Here is a 24,790-nt window from a genome sequence, read left to right as displayed (position 1 = left end):
GTGGCTCTACTCATGACCAAAAGCTGGGACTGTTTTCCCAGGAATGGGAGAGAGGCAGCACCTGACAGGATGGAGCAACCCCAGTGGGCTATGGGGGAGAGAAGTCGGATAGACCGTCACCAGGAGCTCAACAGCAAAAAGGGCAGTGCTCACAAAGGAAGAGGAGTGTTAAAACTGCAGAGCAACCCCTGTGGTCAGGCCGCATTATACAGACAAGGACTTCATTCGTCATCAGTATTTATTAGGCGCCTATTGCGTGCAAGGCACTATGCTAGGCGCTGGGGAAGATACAAAGATCTGACAAGACTGCCCTCAAAGAGCTTACAGTCTAGTATAGGAGCATACACCAGAGGAGATAGTTTAGGTGTAAATAACCTTCCCCCACCCCACCCACAGAAAGGAAAAAAAAAAAAAAAAAAGGAAAGAAAAAAGTTTACTAGACTTAGTTTCATCCATTTTCTTTTAGTTCAGCAGCTTCACATAAAAAGCGTAAATCCAAAAGTCTTTTAAAATGCATCCTTTTACTCGTAAACAAAATTCATTTTCTTTAGAAAAAATGCTGTTTATTGCAATTAAGAAAATCCTCAAACATGTCTTCAGTATTTTCATGAATTTTTTTTAATCAATCTGTTATTTGTGAAGTAAACAATTTCCCAAGTTGCATCAAAAGGTGCAACAACTTTTTGAAACATCTCTTTAAACTGCTGGCAGTCACACATGATGTACACAGGCTCTCTAAGAGGAAAAGCTTCTGAAAGGAGCAGGTGTTGTGTACGGTCAAAGTTCACAGCTTATGGTTTTTCTCTCTACACTCATTTCATGTCAGATTCAAAGTATTATAAAATAGCACCTCCAATAACCAACACCTCAGAGATCCAAAGCTTTAGGTCACACTAAGCTTTACGTAGAATAGTGAAAAAAAATGTCCATTGTAACCATACAGCCCACCTCAGCGCTATTACCAAGCTGGCCAGACCCACCCAAGGACGGTAAAACTCCAAAAAAGGAAATTTGAAATAACCCACCTTCCTTTACACCCTTAAGAACTTTCTCAAGTTTTCTATTATTTTCCTTTAAGCACAAAGAAACCGAATCTCATCAATCGGGGGAAAATAAACAGAACAGAGCTGCTTGTCCACTAAGGTTAACCTGCTACAGAAAAGGAGTATGTGAGCACATTTACAATTAGTTCACTTCTCACCCTAAGTATTTTAGATAAGCATTCTGCAATTGTTCCCCCCTCCCCGGTATCCTCTGGCTCAGGCATTTCTAGTAATACTTAAGTTTAAGTCTCAAGCCTGGGGTCTATATGGAGACTTTGTGAGACTTCTTGAAAACACTGACACTAAGGTAGATGCTACGCTCATCAAACTGGACACAAGGTCATCTGTTTTCACAGATGGTGGAATCATGGTCAACCAACAAAGCTGCGCGCACCCACAGAGGAGTTCCTGAGACAGAGGTTTCTTCTTCCTCTGTTGGAGCATTCATGTCCTGAGCGGTTTCCCATAGTTGAGTAAAAACAAAAAATTATTTAACCATTGTGCTGGTTGGGCCTTTCTGCTCCTCTTCCTCACCAAACTCCAAAAAAAGAGCAGGTGGGCTGGTCAAATAAACTATAACTCAAGTAAATTTCAACACTCACCACTCGCAAACTGAGAGACCCACTCACCACACAGAGGTATAAGGCGCTCCTACGCCAGCACCTGCACCTGACAAGGCCTGCAGGTCTACTGGGCTCGCCCTCCTGAGTGAACATACCCCATTTTGCAGCTTTGACATCTACAGAGACTAAGTTTCCATGTGGAATATTTGTACAAACTGTACAAGGTTAAGTTTTCTGGGTATAAAATCTAACAGGAACTAAGTCAAGTCGGCACGAACAGTTATGTTGGTCTTTCGGTCATCTTCTTGTCTTCAGGCCACTAAGGGGCTCATCTGTTCAATCTCTCTCGCAAACAGACACCACTTATAGACTTGTGTGGTTTAAGTCAATGAGTCCAACTCTGGCATTTTACAGATAAAGAAACTGAGACCCTGAACAGTTTAATGAAAGTGCTGGGAGCCACACCCAGTCCAGTATTCATGATAGGACAGCTCTGACCTTTGACAGGAACACATGCTCTCACACACAAAAGCCGTTAAAACCAACGTAATAAAATGGTGATGCATTTCCTATGAGGTAAATACAACAACTGTTAGCTTAAACCTACTCTTAGAAAACATTAGCCCTTTTTGGTTACTGCTGATAGTGTAACTACAGTGTTTGGTCTTGCTTTTAAGGGTAATTGATCTGTAGTTGCTTCCTTGAGGGTTATTTGCTTACTGCAGAAAAAAATCATTTTAAATATGAGCATATATTCAACCGTGTATTATTCTGCATTTAATCTCTAAGTCATTTCTGTATATATTTGGGTTCTTCTACTTTTAACATATGTAAAATTTATGCAGCGAATGAAATGAGATATTATCTCTACAAAAGTTTTTGGCAGCTTGAGGGTGTCCAGGGTAACATAAAAAAAAAATTATGAAAACTCTAAGTGAATTTTGATTAGTCTGTAATCTGAGCTACAGGAGAAAGGACAGGCTTAAGAGAATTAATCTGAGTCAAGTTTTAACTCCCTTTCTTGGTAGCTATGCAATCTCAAAGCAATTCAATAAACTTCCGGGTTTCAGTTTCTTCATCTGCCAAGAGCTAACATTTGTGCTACTTACCTCATTATATTATCGAGGATAACACACAGTAAAATATAGGAGAGTGCTTGTAGGTGGAAAAGCGCACCGACAAATACTATTATTACCCCAGTAATTATTAAAATGTGGACCTACAGAAAATTTTAAATAATTACCACTCAGTGGCACTAGGCATGCTCACGAGAACAAATATAACTCAGAAGGTAAACCATGCAAACATTTTCAACTTTCAATGGCAATGCTAAAAATTCACACAAAGATATAATACAAAGGAGCATTTTTAGAGAAAGCACTGAGACACACATATTTGGTTGACTTACGAGACTTTAAAATGAGTTAGAATGATTTACAGCATATAAAGAGGTATTTAGTCTTTAAGTGGAGAAAGTTGCTAGTCCCCTGTAAGAAAAACAAGCATTATGGGGCATTCCTAAGACAAATGGAATAAAATTCCATCACTTTTGGCTATTTTATAAACCAGGTGTCATTTAAATTTTTCCAGTAATGAGACAAACCCTAAAAGAGAATGTCCACTTCTGAATCACATCTGATGAATGCAAGGCATAAAATACGGCTCTTAGAACTCCACAGGCACCTAAAAGTTCTAACTACTCTTCATGCTCACTTTATATTCCATAAAGAATCATGGACATACAGGGAATACCTCATATATTTTTTTTTTACAAAGCTTTATTATGTAGTTGTCTTATTTTTATAATACTCCCCTCTGGTGACCCTTCTGTGTGTGTTCTGTTTGTAAAATCAGGTTTACGTAGCACATTAGCCTTTCCCTTCAAATATGCCTTTTGATAATTAGTTCTTATACCAAACAAAACAAAACAAAACAAATGAAGATGCAAGGAAAGAGAAAAACAAGATATGATTCATTAAGTATAAAAATATGTTGTTTCAAATTCAGAATAATTTAATAACTCTTCGTTATTTCATATGTATCTGGAAATGGGACAGATACGTGACCTGATCCTGTCACAAGAGGTAGAATTCCAGCATTTGGTACAACGTTCCAAGATAGAGTTAAAGTGACGTTCCTGTTTCCCCTATAAAAAGATATAATAAACATTTTTATTAGATTTCGGCGGAAACATTTTTAATTGCTTAAAAACATTTTAACTCAAGCACTGGGGTTCAAATACTCTAAAACCAGTCCTCCCAAACCTTCTAAAACCCAGGAACAACGCTGGAAAACCAGCATGATCTCTGCAGGCACCCCATGATGACCTATCTAAACTCACTGAGTTACAGTGCTTAGAGTTATCGGCCAAAAAGCTTAAATGAGTAAAACACAGAGAATATATGAAGAGATCTGACCTACTCATCAGAAGGCGATGATTTGAAATCTAATTCTATCATTACCTAGACTGTGAACAAATCACTATCTCTCATGGCCACCATTTTTCATCTGCGAAACCACAAGTTTGGTTCCAACGGCTCTCCCCTCAATTCCTTTCCAATGTTTACTCACAAAGCTTAAGAACTACAAAATGACCTAAAATCTCATTCTAATTCCTTTGCTGGGCATGAAGGGAAACGGGGGTTCAGAGAAGTTAAGCACAGCTGGAACCCTCGGTGTCAACTCCTTAGACGGACACGCTATTTCCTAAATGGCTCCATGACAACTTCGCCTCACATTCCAGAAGAGCCCCTTTGCCAACTGCAGTCCTACTCCAGGTGGGCAGGCCCATGTCCCCTGCGTACGGCAGAGTGGAAGCAGCCGTGGGCCCTTCTTAGTGTGACTGGGCCATTTCACTTACTGCAAGAGAAATGAGTGCTCATCTTAGACCTGTTTCTATAAAAGTGTATTTCTACCCAATCTTCCAGTTCAGATCTGTACATCTTCTCTCTCAATATCCTTTTTACCCTCTGATCATTTTCTTTAAAACAAAAAATACATTACATCATTCTCTCCCCTGCACATTTAATTACATGTAAAGGATGACAAAGAATTGCTCACTTGAGGCCATTTCCATCGTCAAAGAAAAAATATTTTGTTTTCATGTCTTTCAACAGCAGCTTTGGATTATCACCTCGCAGAACAATCTTGTCCCAAAGGACAACTTGGTTCAGGGCCTACATTAAAATGAAAATTAATTAGATAACTCATCAGGAATTGCATCTTTGTCACTTCAAATTAAAAGCAGTGCTAGGCAAATAGTTTAACTTACACTAATGAATACAACTTTTGAGGGAATTGCTAAAATCCTAACGTATACAACAACAAAGCGGATAGATACAAGAAGTTGAACTTTTCTAGGACAAAAGATTATTTCCCTAAAGGAAATCCTTGCTTTTGTTAAAGCAACTGCACTACTTAGGGCCCTCCATGCTTACTATAAGGTCTTAGACCCCTGTGTGCTCCAGACTGAGGCCCTGGGACAAACAGAAGGGATAAGAATTCCTGGAAGAGAGCATTCTCCTAAATCACTTTTCCCTACAAAATTTCTGACACTCCAACTCACTGTGGGCTCTGCACAGAGTCAGGGAAACTGAGACAACTATTCAACTATTCCTGTCCCATCTCACTGTTAATACAGGTCTCTGCCGCCAGATTAGGTCAGAATACTTACGTAGTTCCAAGGTCTTTAAATTATCAAGGACTCACTACAGAAATGAAACCTTCTAAACCTTTTTCCTTTACGTTAATCATAGGTACATCATTGTTTTATTATGGAACATTCTAGAAGTCGATTCTTTTAAGCCACTATTTTGACATATAAAAAACAAGTTCTGTTTGGAAAATTAGGGACATAAAATGAAGGGAAAATGCATTTGTGACCACTATTAATCCCAAAAATCTGTTCTTATTAAGCTATCGCCCATGATTATTAGCCTTTGAGGCCAACTGCTCAGCATGTGGTGACTACATTCACTAGATTATTTCTAAGACGGTTCAAATCCTCACCATAAAGCTTCTTTCTAACATTAAACAGAAACATCAAAACTAAAGAATATAGATAATCAAAGATATGCCAAAGTGAAATGATTTTTTATGTACATTTATTCATTCACCAAAGCAATGATCTGTCAACTTCCAAGTTGTATTAACTTACTAGTCACACCAGGCTAAACCAGAATTATAAATATAATTTAGGTATGCCTGTTGCCAAGGTGACACATTAATCTGGATATTTTGAGACTTGTAGAATGATATGTACATATACAGTCATTACTCTTACCATCCAAAGAGCCTTTTCCATCTGCTCCTTTTAACATTTTGTTGATTCTCAAGGGCAGGGATCAAAACTTAACCCAATAATCCTATGCCTAACCAAATATTTGGCACAAAAGCATGCTCAAAATAAAGGTAAAATGAAGTACTAAAATCCAGTTAACTAATTGAACCAATCAAAAGATAAAGTTGATTAATTTTTCATCCCTTGAAAGTGAATACAGTTCAAATAAAATACAGAAGTAGACATATCTCTAACTACAAATTACCTCCAGAGTAATAACAAACAGGAGGGTGACTTAGGTAAAAACAACACAGAAGCACATTTTGATTCCATAGATTTCACCTTCATATTTTAATTCATTTATCACAATCATTCAGTTAACACTTTTAGGGGATTTCTGTTTTAGCAAGATTCTATAGAAAGAGCTCAACCCTCACTCTCATCGGCAACAAAAGCTCTAAATCAAACCATACCGATAAATTTCAATCACAAATAAATAATTTTACTAGTGTTTTAATCTAATAGCTTAGTAGCTTTTAATTACAAAACTTCTGATAAACTCTAGTTTGCGGTTAAAAAAAGACTACTTTTTGGGGATCCCTTGGGTGGCTCAGCGGTTTAGCGCTTGCCTTCAGCCCAATGCATGATCCTGGAGACCCACATCAGGCTCCCTGCATGGAGCCTGCTTCTTCTTCTGCCTGTGTCTCTGCCTCTGTGTGTGTGTGTGTGTGTGTCTCTCATGAATAAATAAAGAACATCTTAAAAAAAAAAAAAAAAAAAAAAAGACTACTTTTAAGTACCAAAATTGGTGAATCCCATACAACACCAAAGCAAAACAAAATATTTTCTCAACAGACAGAGATGCTAATTTTAGATATGTGGCTTAGCAAGACTATCAAAACAGCTCACGTCTAAAGAAAAATAAAAGTATTTAGACAGATTTTAAAATAATTGACATTCAAAAATTTGTTATTCTTACAGTTTTTGATTACATATATTCATGGGTAATGAGAGTTGTAAACACAGGTCACAGATTTTGTTGACTCAAATATCATGTCATCTTTTCTCCAAAGCTGTGGAAAGATGACTTTAGCTTAAAGAGTCCTACACCTGTGTAGCAATACCAGCTCCCCATTTCCTAGTACACTCATATTTCAACAATATCCTTTCTGATTTATCATTGGAAATGGTCTCCACAAAGATTTTTAATCACAAATAATCTTGAGCACAAACCCCCCCAAAATATGCATTTTACTTACACATTATGTGCACAGTACACTTTAGTATTTTCATTAGATGACATATCACTGTTAGGGAATGTAAATTTGCATTTCTTTTTCCTGTTTTTAAAGATTTTATTTATTCGAGATACAGAGAGAGGCAGGGACATAGGCAGACTCCCTACGGGGAGCCTGATGCAGGACTGGATCCCGGGACCCCCAGGATCAAGGCCTGAGCAAAGGCAGATGCTCAGCCACTGAGCCACCCAGGTGCCCCTTGCATTTCAAATAGTATCCCTGACCAATGTTGAATTTTCTCAGCCAGCCTTTGATTGGATCTTTCTAGGCTCTCTTTTTCTAATCCATTAATACGGTGCACAGCTCCAAAGAGGAACAAACACATCTGCTCTGTTGCTTTCCTGTTGCTCACGTGTGGTTGAACCATTTGCATGATTTTCAGTGTGTAATTTCTTGGCAGGAATCTTTATAAGCCTCTGTTCCATTTTGTGAGGAATAGTTTATTTAAAACCAGGTAATATAAACCCCCTTAACTGGATTATACTGCACAACTTTACAAAATTCTGAACGTGAATGAATGAACCGTGCATGTAGTACGGTCAACCTTCCGGCCTGCAGAACTCCTCCTCTTCTCCAGAGCATCTGCATGTTGTAGGGGACATCTGACCACCTGACTATGGGACCAGGTGTGAGTGCCAATGTCAGTCCCTATCACAACTACTAGTAAGGTTTAACTTCTTTCCCTTTTATTTTAAAGGGAGAAATACATAGCTCTGTGTCCAGTACAGCATGTAAGGAGCTTGGAAGCTGCCGCTCCATCTTAACATCAAGAAAAAAAAGCTAATGAACTTAAAATGTGGCAACTCTTCCTAGCTCTGAGTGGTTTTCCTTATACATTTATGGACTGCCCTGCATGCACCTCATTCTAGGGACCACAGGACTAGCTGCAGAAACAGAAATAAGACAGAGACTACCAAAGGAGATATTTTCTTGGTAGTCACCCCTCTGGAAATTTGTGATTTTTACCAAACTACTCAGGTCAGACATTTTAAATATATACTATTCATATTCTTTCATAAACAATGAGGTTTTAAATATCTATTAAAATACATCTATATATACTTACATTATTTTTTGTTGAATATTCTGCTGATAAATAAAGAAACAACTGCTTAACATTCCAATCAAATATATTCTCTAGATGTAAACAAATTAAGGAATATATAAATCATAAAGCAGCATACAACTTTTAAACCAATCTTATTCTTAATTATCCACAGCAATACTAATAGAAAAAAAAAAAGGCGAGGTGGCCCAGAAACAGTCTGAACACTAAATCAATAAGAATATACAGAAGATATACTATAAAGTCCAGCTCATTTCAAAATCAAAAACATATATATGTTTAAGTTTATATATGTTTATATATGTGTGTGTGTGTACATGTGCACATATATCAGTGAGATCATGAGCATCATCCCCTGTGCCTCTAAACATTATTAGCTGAGACAGTTTGGTTAATAAGAAAATAACAGAGCAACACAAAATTTAGCTTTCTGTAACATCGACTAAGTCTAAAAGGATTTAATCTTTCAAACACATTCAATTCCATGGAAGTTCTAGAATAGAACCAATCATCACAATTTAAATTTACTGGTAAGCAAACATGAACTAGCTCACGTAATTAAACCAAGTATAATAAATTGTTCAGGTTGCTTTTGGACACATGCCAGTAAAAATCAAAATGTCTCAGTCCACGAAGTGCTTTGGTAAGAATATGCCACTGAACGTCAATTTGACTTCATCAGCTTACGAGAGAGGGAATAAAATAAAAAGCTCTCAAGGATTAATTTATAAGACCAGTGGCACTGAGAAACAGAGTTAGCGTTTTATTTTTATTTTATTTATATTTTATTAAGTATTTTTATTTTATCTTATTTTATTAAGTATTACACATAAGTGTATTAAGTATTACACGTAAATAGCTACATCATTTTATTATATGCATTTATATGCACTGATAGCAACATGTTCATTATTTTCTTTTAGATATGTGTATCTGCTAAGAATTACTGTTGTAGAATTGAGAAGTCTAGGATAGTTCTTTCTAAAAACAGGCACAATTTCAAGTTTCAGCAGCAGCATTAGGAAAATCCTACTAAACTACGAATGATGAGATTGAGAATATATGAACACAGTAGTTGAGATGTCAGGAAATTTCACTAAAATCCACCAGATAAAATTACTACCTTCGTAAGAGATCCAAACTCCCTCTTACTGGAGTAGATGGTTTTAAAACGACATGCAGACTTAAAAGCAGACATACCAAGTTTCCCATAGGACTCTTCTGGCAATATATGCTATGTCCTAAAAAAACTGCCTAGAGAATTAATTTCTAGTCTACTTCTAAACCCAATACCTTATTTCTAAAAAATCAAGTTAAAGTAATTCCATGGCAGCAAAGAGCCTTATCAGGTAAATTCCCCGGGTTCGTTATCTGCTTCAACTGTTCTGACAGTCGGTTTACAAAAGTCCAGACAGTGCAATCCTCATGGCCAATTTTAATTCAATTTTAATCTTTAAAAGGTGGATGTGATCAGACTGGAAGTGGAACAACACCGTGGAGATCTTAATCTAAGACCCTAAAAGAAGATTAAACTGGCCAAATGGACAGTTATATCAAAAGGTGAAAACTTGAGATTAAAATACTAAACCATCCCCAATTTAAAGTGCAACGCTTTCAAATGTAAGATTTCTCTCTTATTATGAAAAGTACTTATTAAAAAACCATAATGGGGAAAAGCTAATACGGTTTAACAATAATCATTCTGATAATGAATGACCTTCTAAACCTTAACAGATGCCAATTCACTTTTTTAGCATGTTTCTCTCTGCTATCATAAAATATGGATGTATTTCTTGGGACTCTATGTGAAATACTTCATCTCGGTAGGCTGAGCACCGGTAACATTCTTTCTATAATCCAAATGACCAGATCTTATTTTTTCTTTCTGAAATATAGATTCAGAAAGAACTCTCTCAGAGATTTCAATCTATTTAATGTTTCTGTGAAAAATTTAAAGTCAGTTTACAAAATAAGAACTGGAGAATCCATAGGTAAATTTTCTCAAGGTGTGAAGGAGGAGGTATTAAGACTAATGGAAAGGCAGGTACGGAAACTTCTAAAGTTGGGCTGATTCAGGGGATAGTGGGACTCACTGGCTTGGCCCCAAATCACCCAACAATGTGTATTATAATTATAGGACTACAGAGAAAGCAATAAAATATTTCCTTAAAGGATATCAGCTGTTATATCAAACGTGATGAATCCCAGATCGCTTCTTTCTCTAGGTCCAGTGAAGTCTTCTACATTTTTTCTAAAAACAGAGATAAAAGTTTTAGGACCCTCAACCATAGCAGCACACACAATTCACAGGATTCCTTCAAGACCGGATCTAGGTGGATACACAGGTGGAACGGGAATCCCACGACGAAACAAGTAGAAATCCGGAAAATGTTGAGGATAAAATTTGTAATCCGATATAAAATTAGGCCTTTGGCTATATGCACCTACCTCAAAAGAGAATCCCTAGCAAGAACGTGAGGGGGCGGGGGGGGGGGGGGGGGGGGGTGGTGAACACTGGCTGTGGGGAGGGTGGTCCGAGCGGATGATGACCACCGCTGTTCATGGAGTCCTCACCGTGGGTGTCGGGTCAGGCCCAACAATGTATTTTTCATCATTATCCAAATAGTTGCCACCGCAAGCCTATGTGCCCCGGGTGTTATTTGTATGTCAGACAAAAGGAAATTCAGGCCCAGGGCGATAAGAAACTTGCTCTAGATTAACAACAGCTAACAGTTCCTGAGTCTATTTAAGTCTTAAAAAAAAAAAAAGAAAAAGAAAAAGAAAGAAAACAGTACCACCTAACAAGCAGCAAGAGGGAATAAAGGGGGGAGGGAGGGGGGAGACCTCAGTGTCAGAGGACCGGCCCGTCGGGCAAAGTAGTGAAGGCAACTAAGGTGGAAGCGCGAGCGGGAACTCGGTGCAAGATGGACAGCGAGGATGTGGGGACGTGAGGGTGTGGGGGGGTGAGGATGGACAGTGGGGATGTGAGGATGGACAGTGGGGATATGAGGATGCACAGTGGAGACGTGAGGATGCACAGTAGGGAGGTGAGGATGGACAGTGGGGAGGTGAGGATGGACAGTGAGGACGTGAGGGTGTGGGGAGGTGAGGATGCACAGTGGGGACGTGAGGATGGACAGTGGAGACGTGAGGATGGACAGTGAGGACGTGAGGGTGTGGGGAGGTGAGGGTGCACAGTGGGGACGTGAGGATGGACAGTGAGGACGTGAGGGTGTGGGGAGGTGAGGGTGCACAGTGGGGACGTGAGGATGGACACTGGGGATGTGAGGATGGACAGTGGGGACATGAGGGTGTGAGGAGGTGAGGATGGACAGTGGGGACATGAGGATGGACAGTGGGGACGTGAGGGTGTGGGGAGGTGAGGATGCACAGTGGGGACGTGAGGATGGACAGTGGGGACGTGGGGATGTGAGGCGGGGGGGGGGGGGGCGGCACATATGGAAGAATAAAGTGCCAGAGGGCAACTATCGGGGGGGGGGGGCGAAAGGCCGGGGCATCCACCGCAGGGCCGCGTCCTTCTGAGGTCCCGGCTCCGGCATTTCGGCAGGTGCGCGGCGGCGGCGGCGGGGGCAGTGCGAGGCCCCCCAGGCTCCCGCTCCCGGCTCCCCCCGGGCCCCAACCTGAGCCGCGGAAGGCAGGCGCCCCCCGGGAAGGACGGGACCGCGGGGGGACCGCGGGGGGGGGACGGCGGCAGGGCCCCGGGACGGACCGACGGACGGAGGGAGGGAGGGAGGGACGGAGGGACGGAGGGACGGAGGGAGGGACGGAGGGAGGGCGGCCCCGGCGGGAAGGAGGCGGGCTCGGGAGGGCGGCGGGAGGGCGGGAGGCGGCCCGGGCCCGGCGGGGGAGGAAGGGCGGCGGCGGCGGCGGCTCGGCTGTTGTGTTGCTCCCTCATTGGCCGCGCGCGGGCGGGGGAAGTGAGGCACAGGAAGGAAGCGGAGGCACCGGCCTGACTTACTCAGAATTAAAATTTAAGAGCAAGCCCGGGAACTCGGCGGGCGGGGGCGGCGGGGAGCCGCGCCGAGGACCGCCCCGCGCCCAGCCCCGCGCCCCGCGCCCAGCCCCGGCCCCGCTCCCCCGCGCTCCCCGCTCCCCCGCGGCCCGGCCTCCCGGCTCCCCGGCCTCCCGGCTCCCCGGCCCCCGCCCCCCCGGCCCGCCGCGCTCACAGCATGATCCGCGAGACGTGCAGCCGCACCGGGACGCTCCGGTCCTTGAAGGCGGTGGTGATGAAGCAGCCGAACGTGAGCGCCGCCATCACGCTCAGCGAGAAGGCGAACAGCGAGTTCGCCCGCGACAGCACCGTGTTCATGGCGCCCGTGGCCCGCGCCGCCCGCCCGCCCGCCGCGCACGCACACCGGGACCCCGCTCGGCCGCGGCCCGGCTCCCCGCGCCCCTGCGCTCCCCGCGCTCCCCGCGCTCCTGCCGCCTGCGCCCCGCGGTCCCGGGAGCGCGCGCCGCCGCGGCCCCGCCCCCTTCCGGTCCGGCGACGCGGGCGAGCGCGCGCGCACCCGCCGCCCGGACACACCCACCTCGCGGCCGGCCGCCGCCGCCAATCAGCGGCGAGCGGGGGCGGGGCTTCTCCGCGGAGGCCACGCCCCCTGGGAGCCCCGCCCCCTGCCCTGGTTCCCCTGGTTCCCGCCTCGCGGCCCCGGGCTCCGCCGCCCGCCCCGGCGGCCGCGCCTCACCTGCGGGGCGTCGATCTGCCCTGACAGCCTGCGGCCGGGCCAGCTCCCTCGCAGGTTTGGAAGCTGCACTTCACAAGACTCTTCCCACCTCCCACCCCCCTTTGGCAAATGCGACCAAAGTTACAACAGTTGTTTGCAGGGTGGGGGACAGGGAGAAGGGGCCTCCCAGGTCCACCAAATGCAGGCTGCCTTTACTCTCTCCGCGTCCAGCCCTAGTCCGGTTCCTAGTGATGCTTTGCCTTCCGACTGCAGCTAAACCTGTTCTAAAACGGATGCTCCCGGTTTAAAATATTTGCATTTTAAATGCGATATTAAACTGCAAAGTGGTATCTCCCATAACTAGAAGAAGGACTTACTTCACTGGGTCCTTAGCATCAAAGGAGATAACGACTGGTGGACTTGCTGTACAGCACAATATATAAGCATTTTATTTATTTATTTTTAAAAGATTTATTTATTTATTCATGAAAGACACAGACACAGAGAGAGAGAGGCAGAGACACAGGCAGAGGGAGAAGCAGGCTCCATGCAGGGAGCCTGACAGGGGACTCGATCCCGGGAATCCAGGATCACAACCTGAGGAAAAGGCAGGGGCCCAACCACTGAGCCACCCAGGCGTCCCTATATAAAAATTTTAAATTAGTGAGCCAACCAGACAAAATGGCCCTGCATCTGAGCTTTGCATTCAGGTTCTTCATCCCCAGGCCCTCTTGTCTCAGAGCCGCTTTTTGAATCTGGCCATTCCGTCCACTGTCTTTGGTCCACCTGTGTGCACTTGACTATTTGCCTGCATGACAAGTTAGCTCCCTTGGTGACTGGTGCATGCCCCTCATGACACACCAGACTAGTTTATTGAGCACCCTTGAGGGGGTATCAGAAATTACACCAAAACCATTGGTTTCTGAGATCTATATACCTCACCCTCCCAAGGAAAAAGAAGATGAAGAAGCCCTGCCATGTTCCCTAGACAAAGATCTCCGAATTTACTGGGATTCTTTGAATAGTTTAGGCAGTTAATACCCAACTTCTTGCTCACATCGCCTAGACTCTAAGCTCTTAGGAAAGTGAGAGGCTGCTAGAAAGCCTTCAGCATTTTTTTTATTAAAGATTTTATTTATTTATGAGACACACAGAGAGAGGCAGAGACATAAGCAGAGGGAGAAGCAGGCCCCACACAGGGAACCGGATGTGGGACTCCATCCCTGCACCCCAGGATCCTGCCCTGAGCCCCCCGGGGCATCCGGATCCTTCGGCATTTTCTCAGTTGAAGAACCTAATCAACTTTATTTTCTTTCTGGCCTCCTCCGATTCACTCAGAAATGCTCTGTTGAAACGGTATCTCTCACGTAGCCTGGTGAACATCTGGTCACTGGAGAACCCACGTACCTCCCCGGCATGCTAGTCCCAGCTAAACAACCTCAAGGTTGGCTTTGGGGAATTACCCTGTTACAATATATTCAGGCCACTGAAGTTCTAGAATATGTAAGATCCAAAAATTCAGACCATGCCTGGTGAGGTTTATTACATTCTTTAAAACTCATTTGAATAATCTTTATTATCGAAAAGCTTCTAAATACCCACAGGCAAGCAAAGCCAGCTGCATCTGGAACGGAAATAAAAGGGGGGGGGGACATAGTTATGGGAACTGTGTAGAAGGGTTAATAAAACAGGCCGGAGACGTCTATCCTTAGAAGTACCTGCTTGCACCATTGGCCTTTGGCTGCCATCCGGTCTTTGAAGGTGGTGGTGATGAAGCAGCCCAAGGTGAGCGCCACCATCACACAAGGCCAACACCACAGCACCGTGCTCATAGCCACTGTCTCCTCAAGCCCTGAGGAAATTGGCTGGTAAACAGTCCCTGTCCTGATATAAAACTTTTCCTAAATGACAAAAGTGACTCACCGCACCTAAACTGTTTGTTGAAACAATGTGGCTTATGCCAAACACCTGCTTTCCTTCTGGACGTTTGGAATGCCAGAGGGGGTCTACATGACCCTTCCCAAGTGAAAACCCTTGGCACGGAGTCGAATTCAGCACAACCTCTGTGACTCCACTGGGAGAGGAGTCTTTGAAGTTTCTGCCTGGTTTCATCCAGATTTCTTCCCATGTGCGTTTTCTCTTTACGGATTTCACTTTGTAATCCTTTTACTGCAATAAGCCTTGGCTGTGGGTATGACTCTATCCTAGGTCACGTGAGTCCTCAGGTAGCAAATCTCCAAACCCGAGGGGGTCTTGGACGCCCCAACACAAGTGATACTGGAGAGCTTGGTTCTTGTCTCATGGAGTCGAAGAATGAATCTCCTAGACACAGGAGAGTGAGTAAAGTGATAGAAATTCATTAAGCAGAGATACAGAGAAAACTCTCAGAAGTGAGAGGGGTCCCAACAGGGTTGCCCCCGAGGGCTTTTGGGCTGGCCTTTTATTGGGAACCTAACCAGGGAGCCCAAGGCCCTGAGATGTCTTTGTGCTGTCCCAAGTGATTGACATATGGCTGTTGTGGGGGTCTGGTTAATCTCTGGGATTGTCTGGTAGCCATCAAAGGGGGATACTCCCTAACACTTTGGAGCCAGGGAGCCTGATCTATTTATTTTTTTCTGTTTTTACTGTCTTAGCTCTGTGTCCTTGGGATGCGTAGGAGCCTGATTCTGGACCATTCGGTGTCCTTGGGATTTATGCAAGCCCACAGATTTATGGGAACCCGATTCTGGGCTTTTCCCTTATCTTTCCGTGCCTAGCCCCATCTGCCCCTAATTCATTCCAACATCACAAGGACTGTCTCCCACTTCATAAATCTTAATATAAAAATGTCCTTAAGGATTTCTACCAAAATCTAAGAAAACTTAGCCCATTGTATTCTGTAAGGGAAGGAGGAGCAGGAGTAGTAATTTTTTCTTTATCCTAAGTCTTATGAGTGTGTTCAGCGTCTTGTTCAAGATGCTCTACTGCTTACGCATTTTGACTCACCACACTTTGCATTTATTTGGTTGGCCTGGTCTTCAGACACCTTCTCCTCTCTGTTTCCAATGCGTGAGGCAGGCCCTGTTTGTGCTGTTAACTCATGCAGGCGCATTTCTTTGGGTTCTTGATTTTGAGTTACCTGTTTAATCTTGATCTTCACAGTCTTCTGCTTTTACACATGTCCACAGCACAGGATGGGAGGGTGTTTTCACTACTTGTTTTAATCATTGAGCCATTCAGTGTCTTCATCAGCTCCTCTGGCCTCCCCATAAGGGGAACAAATCAAGCAAAATCCATTAACTCAGTCAAGTATATTCTTTGTGTGGATTTATTGCTACTTTCATGCTCCTTATTTATATGTGTAAGCTGAGGAGAATTTAAAATCGATATATAACAGAGAAGGTTAAAAAACTCTGAATAATATGAAAAATTATTTTTTTCTGAGAATTTTTTTTGACTAAGAATACCTGAAAAGTTAAGCACCATATGCAACTCCATTAGTCTATCTTGCTAACTTACAAGAAAGGAATAAGAAAATATCTGAATTCTTTGTATCCTTACTTTGAAAGGTCTACTCTGAAGGGAAAAGAAAATGTTTCAAAGGAACGTAATGATTTTAGCTCCTGGATGCTGGAATATGTATGTTTAAATTTTTTGCATTATTACATTTCTGTGAATCCTTATCCTAGAAGGAAGTAAGAAGTGCCATTCAAATGATGTGAATGTACTACTAAAGTTGAAATTCTTGAAGCACAGTCTGCTTCTGTGGTTTAATCGTGTGTCATATTGCAGGAGTTAGTGGCAAGTGTAGGGTATTCTGGAGCAGATGGGGAAGCAAAGGCCTTGTGACCTGGCCTATGATCTGTTAAAAGACGCTGAAAAAATAATCTTGCCATGTACCCTGATTTTATCACATAGACTGGCAAGCCTTGGTAACCCAAGGGTGTTCCCAGGATGGTGGTGATGCACGCAGCAATCAGCCTATGAGATGTAAGCTACACATGAATTCTTAGGGTGCTTTTCTGCATTTGCCTTGCTCATATGCTTAAGACATGGTTCACTCTAAGTTACCAGAGTTAGCAGTTGGTAATGTTTTTGACAGCTTTCCTGGGAAAGATCCCAAAGGATTCCTGACACCGAGTGATTCTTGACACAGAGATCCCTGGAAGAAAGTAGTGACTACGTCGCGTCTTCCTTCTTCTCCCAAACAAGATAAAGAAAAAGCAAAACTTTAGCCAATCTGCAAACTATGTTTCTTGAAGACTTTCCGTCTTCATTGAGTCTTTGGATATAGATGTGGATGCAGACAAGGACGTACATGACGCTTGCACTTCTCTTTAGTTCAACGGCTTAAAGTAAAATTCTTCTAGAATTATAAGCCCCAAATTTATGTTTTTAAAGGAAGAATTATTATGTGTGTAACATCTTTTAAAAGTTATTTAAAAGTTTGAGGAGACTTGCTGGAATAAAATATATAGATGACGGATATCTAGGACCATAATTTGACTGTCTACATTAATTCTTTCAGGGATAATTCTTGGTAAATCTTTTCTCTGAAGTTGGGTTTTCTGGCCGCATAATCTTAACACATTACAGGCACCTATTAGGCTTGGAGTTTCTGATTGTAAGAGAAGAACCCCATGTTGGGGAACTTATAATAGAGGTAGCACACAGGCATTGGGCAGGTAAGTGGTAATTGAACAAGACGTGTCCACGCAGGCTGTAGAACGTTCATGGGTATTCAGGGTAAGACTCCCAGGTACTAAATTGGATAATCAGGCTAAACTTAGAGGTAGTGGTAGATTCTTAAGCCTATCTAAGATGGGGATGAGAATGGGAAGGGAATCATATGATTTGAGGATACACATGGCTCAGAAGGTCACTAAGAAAGCTATCGCAGCTGAGTTCTGGATCCCAGTTAGGGATCTATGATTAACTATGCTGCACTCCAGAGCACAGGGGTGTTGATACTGCTGATAATATTTCTTACGATGGTCAGGATTGACTGAACAGCTGCAGAACTGAATCTGTAGGTTATAGGGAGGGACGTGGGTGGTCATGTGTCATTGCCATATGAAGCTTGGAAACAGAGACCAGAGGGAGAAGATATGGGGAGAGGGAGGACTGACATTAAAAGCCTATTTTGACATTCTGTTTTACAAAATATCCATGACTATGTGAGGTAAATCAATAAAATCTCAGCACTTTTTTATCCGAGGATAATCACAAACCTAAAAAATAAGTCATGCAAGTGAAAAATGAGTTGTTTTTAACTCAGTTATTCTGTGGACTTTACCAAATATTTGAAACTTCAATGTATTTGCAAATATAATATGTAAGTGACTATAATCGTGTGGCAAGTACTGTCTTAATGCAAAAGATACTTTTGAAAACTTTCAAATTCAAATAATTTCCTATTATTGAGTTACTCTAACTGTTCATTCTGTAGAATATAGAGAAGCCTGTGGTACAGATCTTTTCCCATTTATTAAACACATCTTGCTGCTTGCATTATATAAACCACCTATCGTAATACCTGAATCACATAGGTACTCAAAAAAAGATAGCTATCCGTATTGGCACTGCTAAAAGACAGTTTTATCTAAACACTCATTTTAAAGTAAAGAATACTTGTTTCCAGTGGCATGGTTATACTTTGTCCCCAAGATTTTTTTTTTTAAGATGTATTTATTCATGAGAGACACACAGAGAGAGGCAGAGACGTAGGCAGAGGGAGAAGACTTCCATGGGGAGCCTGATGCGGGACTTGATCCCAGGATCCTGGGATCACAACCTGAGCCGAAGTTCACAACCTGAGCCGAAGGCAGATGCTCAACTACTGAACCACCCAGGTGCCCCTTTCCCCAAGCTTTTATGTAATAATCACATTGAGATAGAACAGAGCATTGAGTTAAACACCGATTAGCAATTAACGCCAGAGGTGATATGTAGAAACAGTGAGTGTCAGAGACAGAAAGAAGACACTAGGCCTACATTTCAGAGAGGACTGTAAATTGCTTCAGAGATCACCTGTAAATATAAACCTATTAAGTAGATTGTTTAATTTATTGGCTATTAGAAGTAGTAGAAGAGTGATAAATGGTTGGGGAGAGTAGGGCGGGGGGGGGGGGGGGTGGGGGGGGGAGTAGAAAATAGAACACTCATCCAGATTCACAATCCTAGGAGGAAAGCCACGTTTCTAAAAGCTAAATGTGAACAGCACTGCCACCTGCAGAGAGGACACCCAGCTCTCTGGGGCCTGGGAAGGCACTGCTTCCATTGCAATGTGACAGCAGAGATGATTAGAACCCCCTCTCTGGTCTCATTTAGGCACTCAGGGCTCCTGAGAGCCACCGCACAGCCCAGGAAGCTGGCACTCTCAGGTCTGCCATCCTCCTTCTCCAGACCAGGCTGTAGCTCCAAGTGGCTCGCTGTATTCAAACGTGAGGTCATGCCAAAGCTATAAAACAGATGTCGGATGTAGCTGAAATACTAAATAGTTTGTGACAAAAACCCAAGAATAAAGGAGAAGCTGATTTCCCACGGTGTCCTTCTGCAACTCTTCATAAGGCTCTGGCTCTACCTTTAGAAGGGATCTCGTTGTGGGGGGGCAGGGGGAGTGATCTCTGTGAACGAGTGAGGCCCTTTAATGATCCGTTTATTCACAAGCCTGCTGTGGGCCTAGCACTGTGATAGCCGTTTCATTTCATTTCCTAGATACGTGATAATGCACAAGACACTTCTAGTCCCAAAGCTCATGGCTTATAGCCTAGAGGCGGGGATAGACTTTACACAACAAATAAATGATTCAAAATTGTAGTAAGTGCTGTGAAAGCAAAGAGGTTGCTGAGTAGATGGTAAAAGAGATGAGGCGCTTGAGAAGGTCAGTCGGGAATTCTTTCAAGATGCTTCCAACTGTAAGAAAAAAGCGGAACCAAAGTGGTTTACATAATAACATCTCTCCTCTGAACACGTAGGGCCTGTGAGGTACAGCCTCATGGTGGATGGATTCGGTGGCCCATCTGTGTCCTCAGGTGCTTGGGTTCCTCTTTCTGCTCTGCTGTCCAAAGCACCTATGTCCTTTTTAAGCCTGGGTCTTTTTAATGTCATGTCTCAAACAATAAAAGTTTATTTTTCTCGCACTTAACGATGGTTGCAATTGGGATTACTTGTATTTTGTTCACATCTAGCATGAGAGGGAAAGAGAAATAAGCTTATAGACTAAGTTCTTCCCTTCGGGCTAATTGAGCTACCTTGGTAGAAAGACTGCTCGTTTTCCACCAACATCGCTCATCCTCAATTTTTAGCAGGGCACACAGCCACCAGGAATAAAGATTACATTTCTCATGTTTCCTTATAACTACATATGGCCTTGTGACTAGGTGTTAGCGATGGAATGAAAATGAAAGTAATTTATGCAATTTCTGGGATATATTCGTACAGGCAGGGATTGATGCCTTTCCTTGTCCCCTTCTTCCTTCCTGAGCATCTGCAGCCACATGTTGAAGATGACAAAGCAATATGCATCCTGAGTGCTTGACATCCATGGCCGTACCTGCCCTTGACCATCTCTCCTCTCACTTCTTTCAAGTGAGGAAAAGCACATTTTTGTGTTGTTCAAACCACTCCTGAGTGTGTTTGCTGCCTCCTGCAGCTCCCAGCAAATGCTCTCTAAGTCATCGGCGAGACAGAAGCATGCCATGCACTCATTGACCGATTCCAGCCAGGGCTCTTCCCCGAACTGAGGATGTGGTTGAGACTTCCCGAGTTGCAGAGGTTTCACGAGGAGGGCTGGATGACATCAAGGAGTGCTTAGGAAGGAGGAAGGGTTGCTGAGTGGCTGATCAACAGTGACCACTACGAGGATGATTAGTTAACCAACCAGGCAATGAGAGAAGGGCTCGGTAAGACAGGATGAAAGTGTGTGTATGTGTGTGGAGTCTCTGAGCAAGAATCAGTGTGGCTGTGGATGTGTGCACAGGATGGAAAGAAAGTCACTATGATAAATGAAGGGAGGAAACAACATAAGACAGGGCAGGAGTTAGGTTACACAGGCCCTCATTGCAGAGCTGTATCCATGTTTGCCCAGGGCTGTCTGGTTTACCGTGTTCTACTAGAAAAAATGTAATGCTATTTCCTTTCACTTTCAGAAATGTCCTGGTTTGGATAAAAAATTCCAAGAGCATGCTACAAATACAGCCCATGTTAAGAAATTTGGCTTTTTAAAATACAATAGGATGTGGTCTTTATCCTCATTTTTGTCTCAGCAAAGACATCAGGCTTTTGCGGTTGTCTCAAATTTTGTCTTCTAGCTATTCCCTTGTTTCCCTAGGTCAAGCTAGAAAATGCTTCCTGAATTGGCTGCCAAGGTCATCTAGCCTCACAGAACTGATAAAAAGCCCATTCCTGCCTCTTCTGAGCCATGTGACATTCCCTACAAGGTTGCTTTTCTCAAGCTGGATTTCTACTCCAGCAGTGCAATGACTGTATGAGGAATCTCACCGGGTTGTTGCAAACTATATTTCTAGGGTTTAAATATTCTTGCTTATCAAAATGTAACTACCATACAATCTAGCAATTCGAGTTCTGGGTACTTATCCAAAGAAAACAAAAATGCCAATTCAGAGTGTGCACTCCTATGTTTATTTCAGCATTATTTACAGTAGTCAAGATGCAGAAGCAACATAAATGCATTCAGTGGATGAAATCATAAAGAAGATGGATAGAGGGGCTCCTGGGGGGCTCAGTTGGTTAAGTGTCTGACTTCAGTTCAGATCATGATCTCGGGGTCCTGGGATCGAGCCTCACATTGGGCTCCCTGCTCCACAGGAAGCCTGCTTCTCCCTCTCTCTCTGCCTGCTGCTCCCCCTGCTTGTGCTCTCTCTCTGTCAAATAAATAAATAAAATCTTTTTAAAAAGATGTGAGATATATAGAGATATGGATATACATATGTACATATATATATAAATAAAGAGAGAGAGAGAATAGAATATTACTCAGCCATAAAGTATTCAATACAAAACAATGAAATCTTGCCATTTGTGATGAGGATGGACTAGAGGGTATTATGCTAAGTTACAAAAGTTAGACAGAGAAAGACAAATATGGTAAGATTTCACTTTTATGTGAAATCTAAAAAACATAACGATAAGCAAACAAAACAGAAACAGACTTATAGACACAGGAAACTGTTGGTTACCGGAGCAGGGGAGAGATTGAGGGGGTAGGCAAAAGAGGTGAAAGGGATTGAGAGGCATAAATTTCCATTTATGAAATACGTAAGTCACGGGGATATAACACACAGCATAGGAAATATAGTCAATAATGTTGTAATGATTTTGTGTGGTGACAGATGGTAGCTAGATTTATCATAGGGATCATTTTGTTATGCATAAAAATATCTAATCACTATGATGTACACCTGAAACTAATAGGATATTGAATGTCAATTATATTCCAATTTTAAAATAATAATAAATATTCTTGCTTATGGTACTTCTTTTCAAATCTTTTCTAACTTACTTTGACTGATCTTGTAGCCAGCCAGTCTGCTGAAAATTTTTCTGTCTGCTTTTTGACCTTAGGCAGGTTATTATACATTCCCTGGGCCTCTTTCCTAGATATTTACTCGTAAAATGGAGCTGTTAACACTATTACCCAATAGGGGCTGTAGTAGTCCTCTAGGGCTGCCATCGCAAAATATGATGTGGGTATAGACCAGGTGGCCCAAACAGTAGAAATCTATTTTCTCACAGTGCTGGAGGCTTTAAGTCCAAGATCAATGTACGGTCAAGGTTAGTTTCTGGGGAGGCCTCTCGTCCTGGCATGTAGATGGCTGCCTTCTTGCTATGTCTTCCCACGGCCTTTCCCTGTGTGCAGAAAGAGAGAAAGAGATAGATCATGTCTCTTCCCCTCCTTGTAAGGACACTGTTCCTACCAGATTAAGGCCTCCCCCTTATGACCTCCCTTAATTTTTATTATCTCCCTCCCTATAGGTCATATCTTCAAATACAGTCCATTGGCTGTTAGGGCTTTAACATATAAGTTTTGAGGGGGAGACATCATTCAGTTCAAAACAGGGGTATTATGAGGAACAAATGAGATACTGCATGAAAAGCATTTGTAATAAAGTTTTATATCCTATATTTTCGTATATTTAAGGATGTAGAGATTTCTATGTATCCTAAATTTATATTCTAGTGCTCAATAAATGCTATATGATACTATTATGGTTATTATTTTTTTTTCACTCTAGGACTAAACTTTTTCATTTCATCCATGCACTTCTCTTCAACTCAATCTTTGTATCTAAGCTCTCAGCCACTGGGACAATCACGTACCAAATGGACTCTAATGAGTCATTTTTTCATCCAAATCAATGATTCTCATCTGTAAAATTTGACATTGCAGTTTGTACAGTCTAGAATTCACAGAAACTTGGGATATGAGTTAGCTACTTTATTGTGACCAAGGTTGAGAAGGACAATACAATAAACAAAATTAATTGGGCAGATAATATCTTTGACACAAGTCATACTAAGTATTGTTTGAAAGAATAACCTAACACGAGCGGTGATAACACTCATGATTATTGTCATGATCTGTAGATTCAGAAAAGAAAAAGGCCTAATTTTGTATCTGTGACTTGATACAGCTGACACAATTATGATATATGCAAGCTTGCTATTTTATTATAAACTCTATTTATCTCTTTCATCATCTCTGGGTTTTAAATAGTAACTACTTGTAATGTAGTTAAATGCTATTTTAATTCTCCATTAAAATATATTACAGATTCACTCCAAATGCTAAACCAGATAATCTTGCACCTCCAATGTAAAATATCAGAGCCAAGATATTCTAGAACAATGGTTCCCAAATGTCACTTTACAAATTGGTTACAAAAGAATCATCTGAGATATTTGTTTAAATATAGTTCTCTGGGCCCCATGGAATCAAATTTCTGAGGATGATACCCTACACACGTCTCCCTCAAGTCAGACTTGTTGCAAGGGTCCTAGCTTTCTTAACAGCTAAAGCTCACCAACACCAACATGAGAAGTTCGCTGATACCCTATCATAGTTAGTCATAGCTCCTGATTTTCTTGAATTGAATTTTCTAAGAATTTCATGGAAAATCATTTGAATCCACGACGCCTGTGTGGCTCAGTGGTTGAGTGTCTGCCTTGGGCTCAGGGCATGATTCCAGGATCACGGGATCGAGTCCCACATCCAGCTCCCTGCAGAGGGAGCCTCCTTCTCCCTCTGCCTGTGTCTCTGCCTCTCAATCTCTCTCTGTGTCTCATGAATAAATAAATAAAATCTTTAAAAAATAATAATAATAAATAAAAAGAAAATTATTTGAATCCTATCCATAATTAGAGTTTATAGATCTCATCTTTAATGAAAGCCAACCCAAGGCCTTAAACACTAAAACTGCTGGAGTTTACACCTGTAGTTGGACAAATGCATTAAACTTCTCTACAAACTAAGCCCTCAGCATTGTGGCACACTGAAAAATAGGCATGGCCAAAGCACGTCTGTCAATGTAAAACGATAGAAAATCTGTATGGAATATTTAGTTGGGATCCAAATTTAATTAATTACTCCAGAATGAGTAAGAGGTAGTGGAGATAGATGCTTATTCTCTAATTTGTTGTATGCTATTATCAGTCTTTTAAAATAGTTTTTGGCTGCATCAAATGTTTACCATTTTATGAGTCATATTCCTGCTTACTTTCATAATGCATTTTCAGATGTGGACTAACCACTACTATTTTCAGTAGAGCTATATTTAGTAGAGATCTCAAAATGAGAAACACGTCTTAGTGCCTGTCATAGTTGCCTAAGTAAAATCAAAATATTTAATGATAGCA

General features: G+C 42.2%; 1 protein-coding gene across 1 annotated transcript; it reads right to left on the bottom strand.

Moving 5' to 3' along the window:
• Positions 1–220: 220 nt before the first annotated feature.
• Positions 221–12,660, bottom strand: SPCS3 (signal peptidase complex subunit 3). The gene is made up of 5 exons (XM_077848606.1): positions 12,437–12,660; positions 10,427–10,500; positions 8,250–8,326; positions 4,667–4,782; positions 221–3,752 (listed from the first exon to the last, which is right to left on the bottom strand). Exons 1-5 carry the CDS (start codon positions 12,577–12,579, stop codon positions 3,620–3,622), a joined length of 543 nt encoding a protein of 180 aa, XP_077704732.1. The 5' UTR covers positions 12,580–12,660; the 3' UTR covers positions 221–3,619.
• Between the last annotated feature and the right edge of the window lie 12,130 nt (positions 12,661–24,790).

Source organism: Canis aureus, chromosome 15 (genome assembly GCF_053574225.1).
Source record: "Canis aureus isolate CA01 chromosome 15, VMU_Caureus_v.1.0, whole genome shotgun sequence".
Lineage (NCBI taxonomy): Eukaryota > Metazoa > Chordata > Mammalia > Carnivora > Canidae > Canis > Canis aureus.
Note: the sequence above shows the minus strand (reverse complement) of the source record. Positions and strands in the feature narration are given on the sequence as shown.

What these genes read in the sequence shown, in the direction of transcription:
- SPCS3 (XM_077848606.1), bottom strand. Translation starts at nt 12,579, where the DNA reads ATGAACACGGTGCTGTCGCGGGCGAACTCGCTGTTCGCCTTCTCGCTG. An exon ending in AATATTCAACAAAAAATAAT is followed by an intron (nt 4,783 to 8,249) that starts GTAAGTATATAT and finishes ATTTTAATGTAG; the next exon opens with GCCCTGAACCAAGTTGTCCT. An exon ending in GACGATGGAAATGGCCTCAA is followed by an intron (nt 3,753 to 4,666) that starts GTGAGCAATTCT and finishes ATCTTTTTATAG; the next exon opens with GGGAAACAGGAACGTCACTT.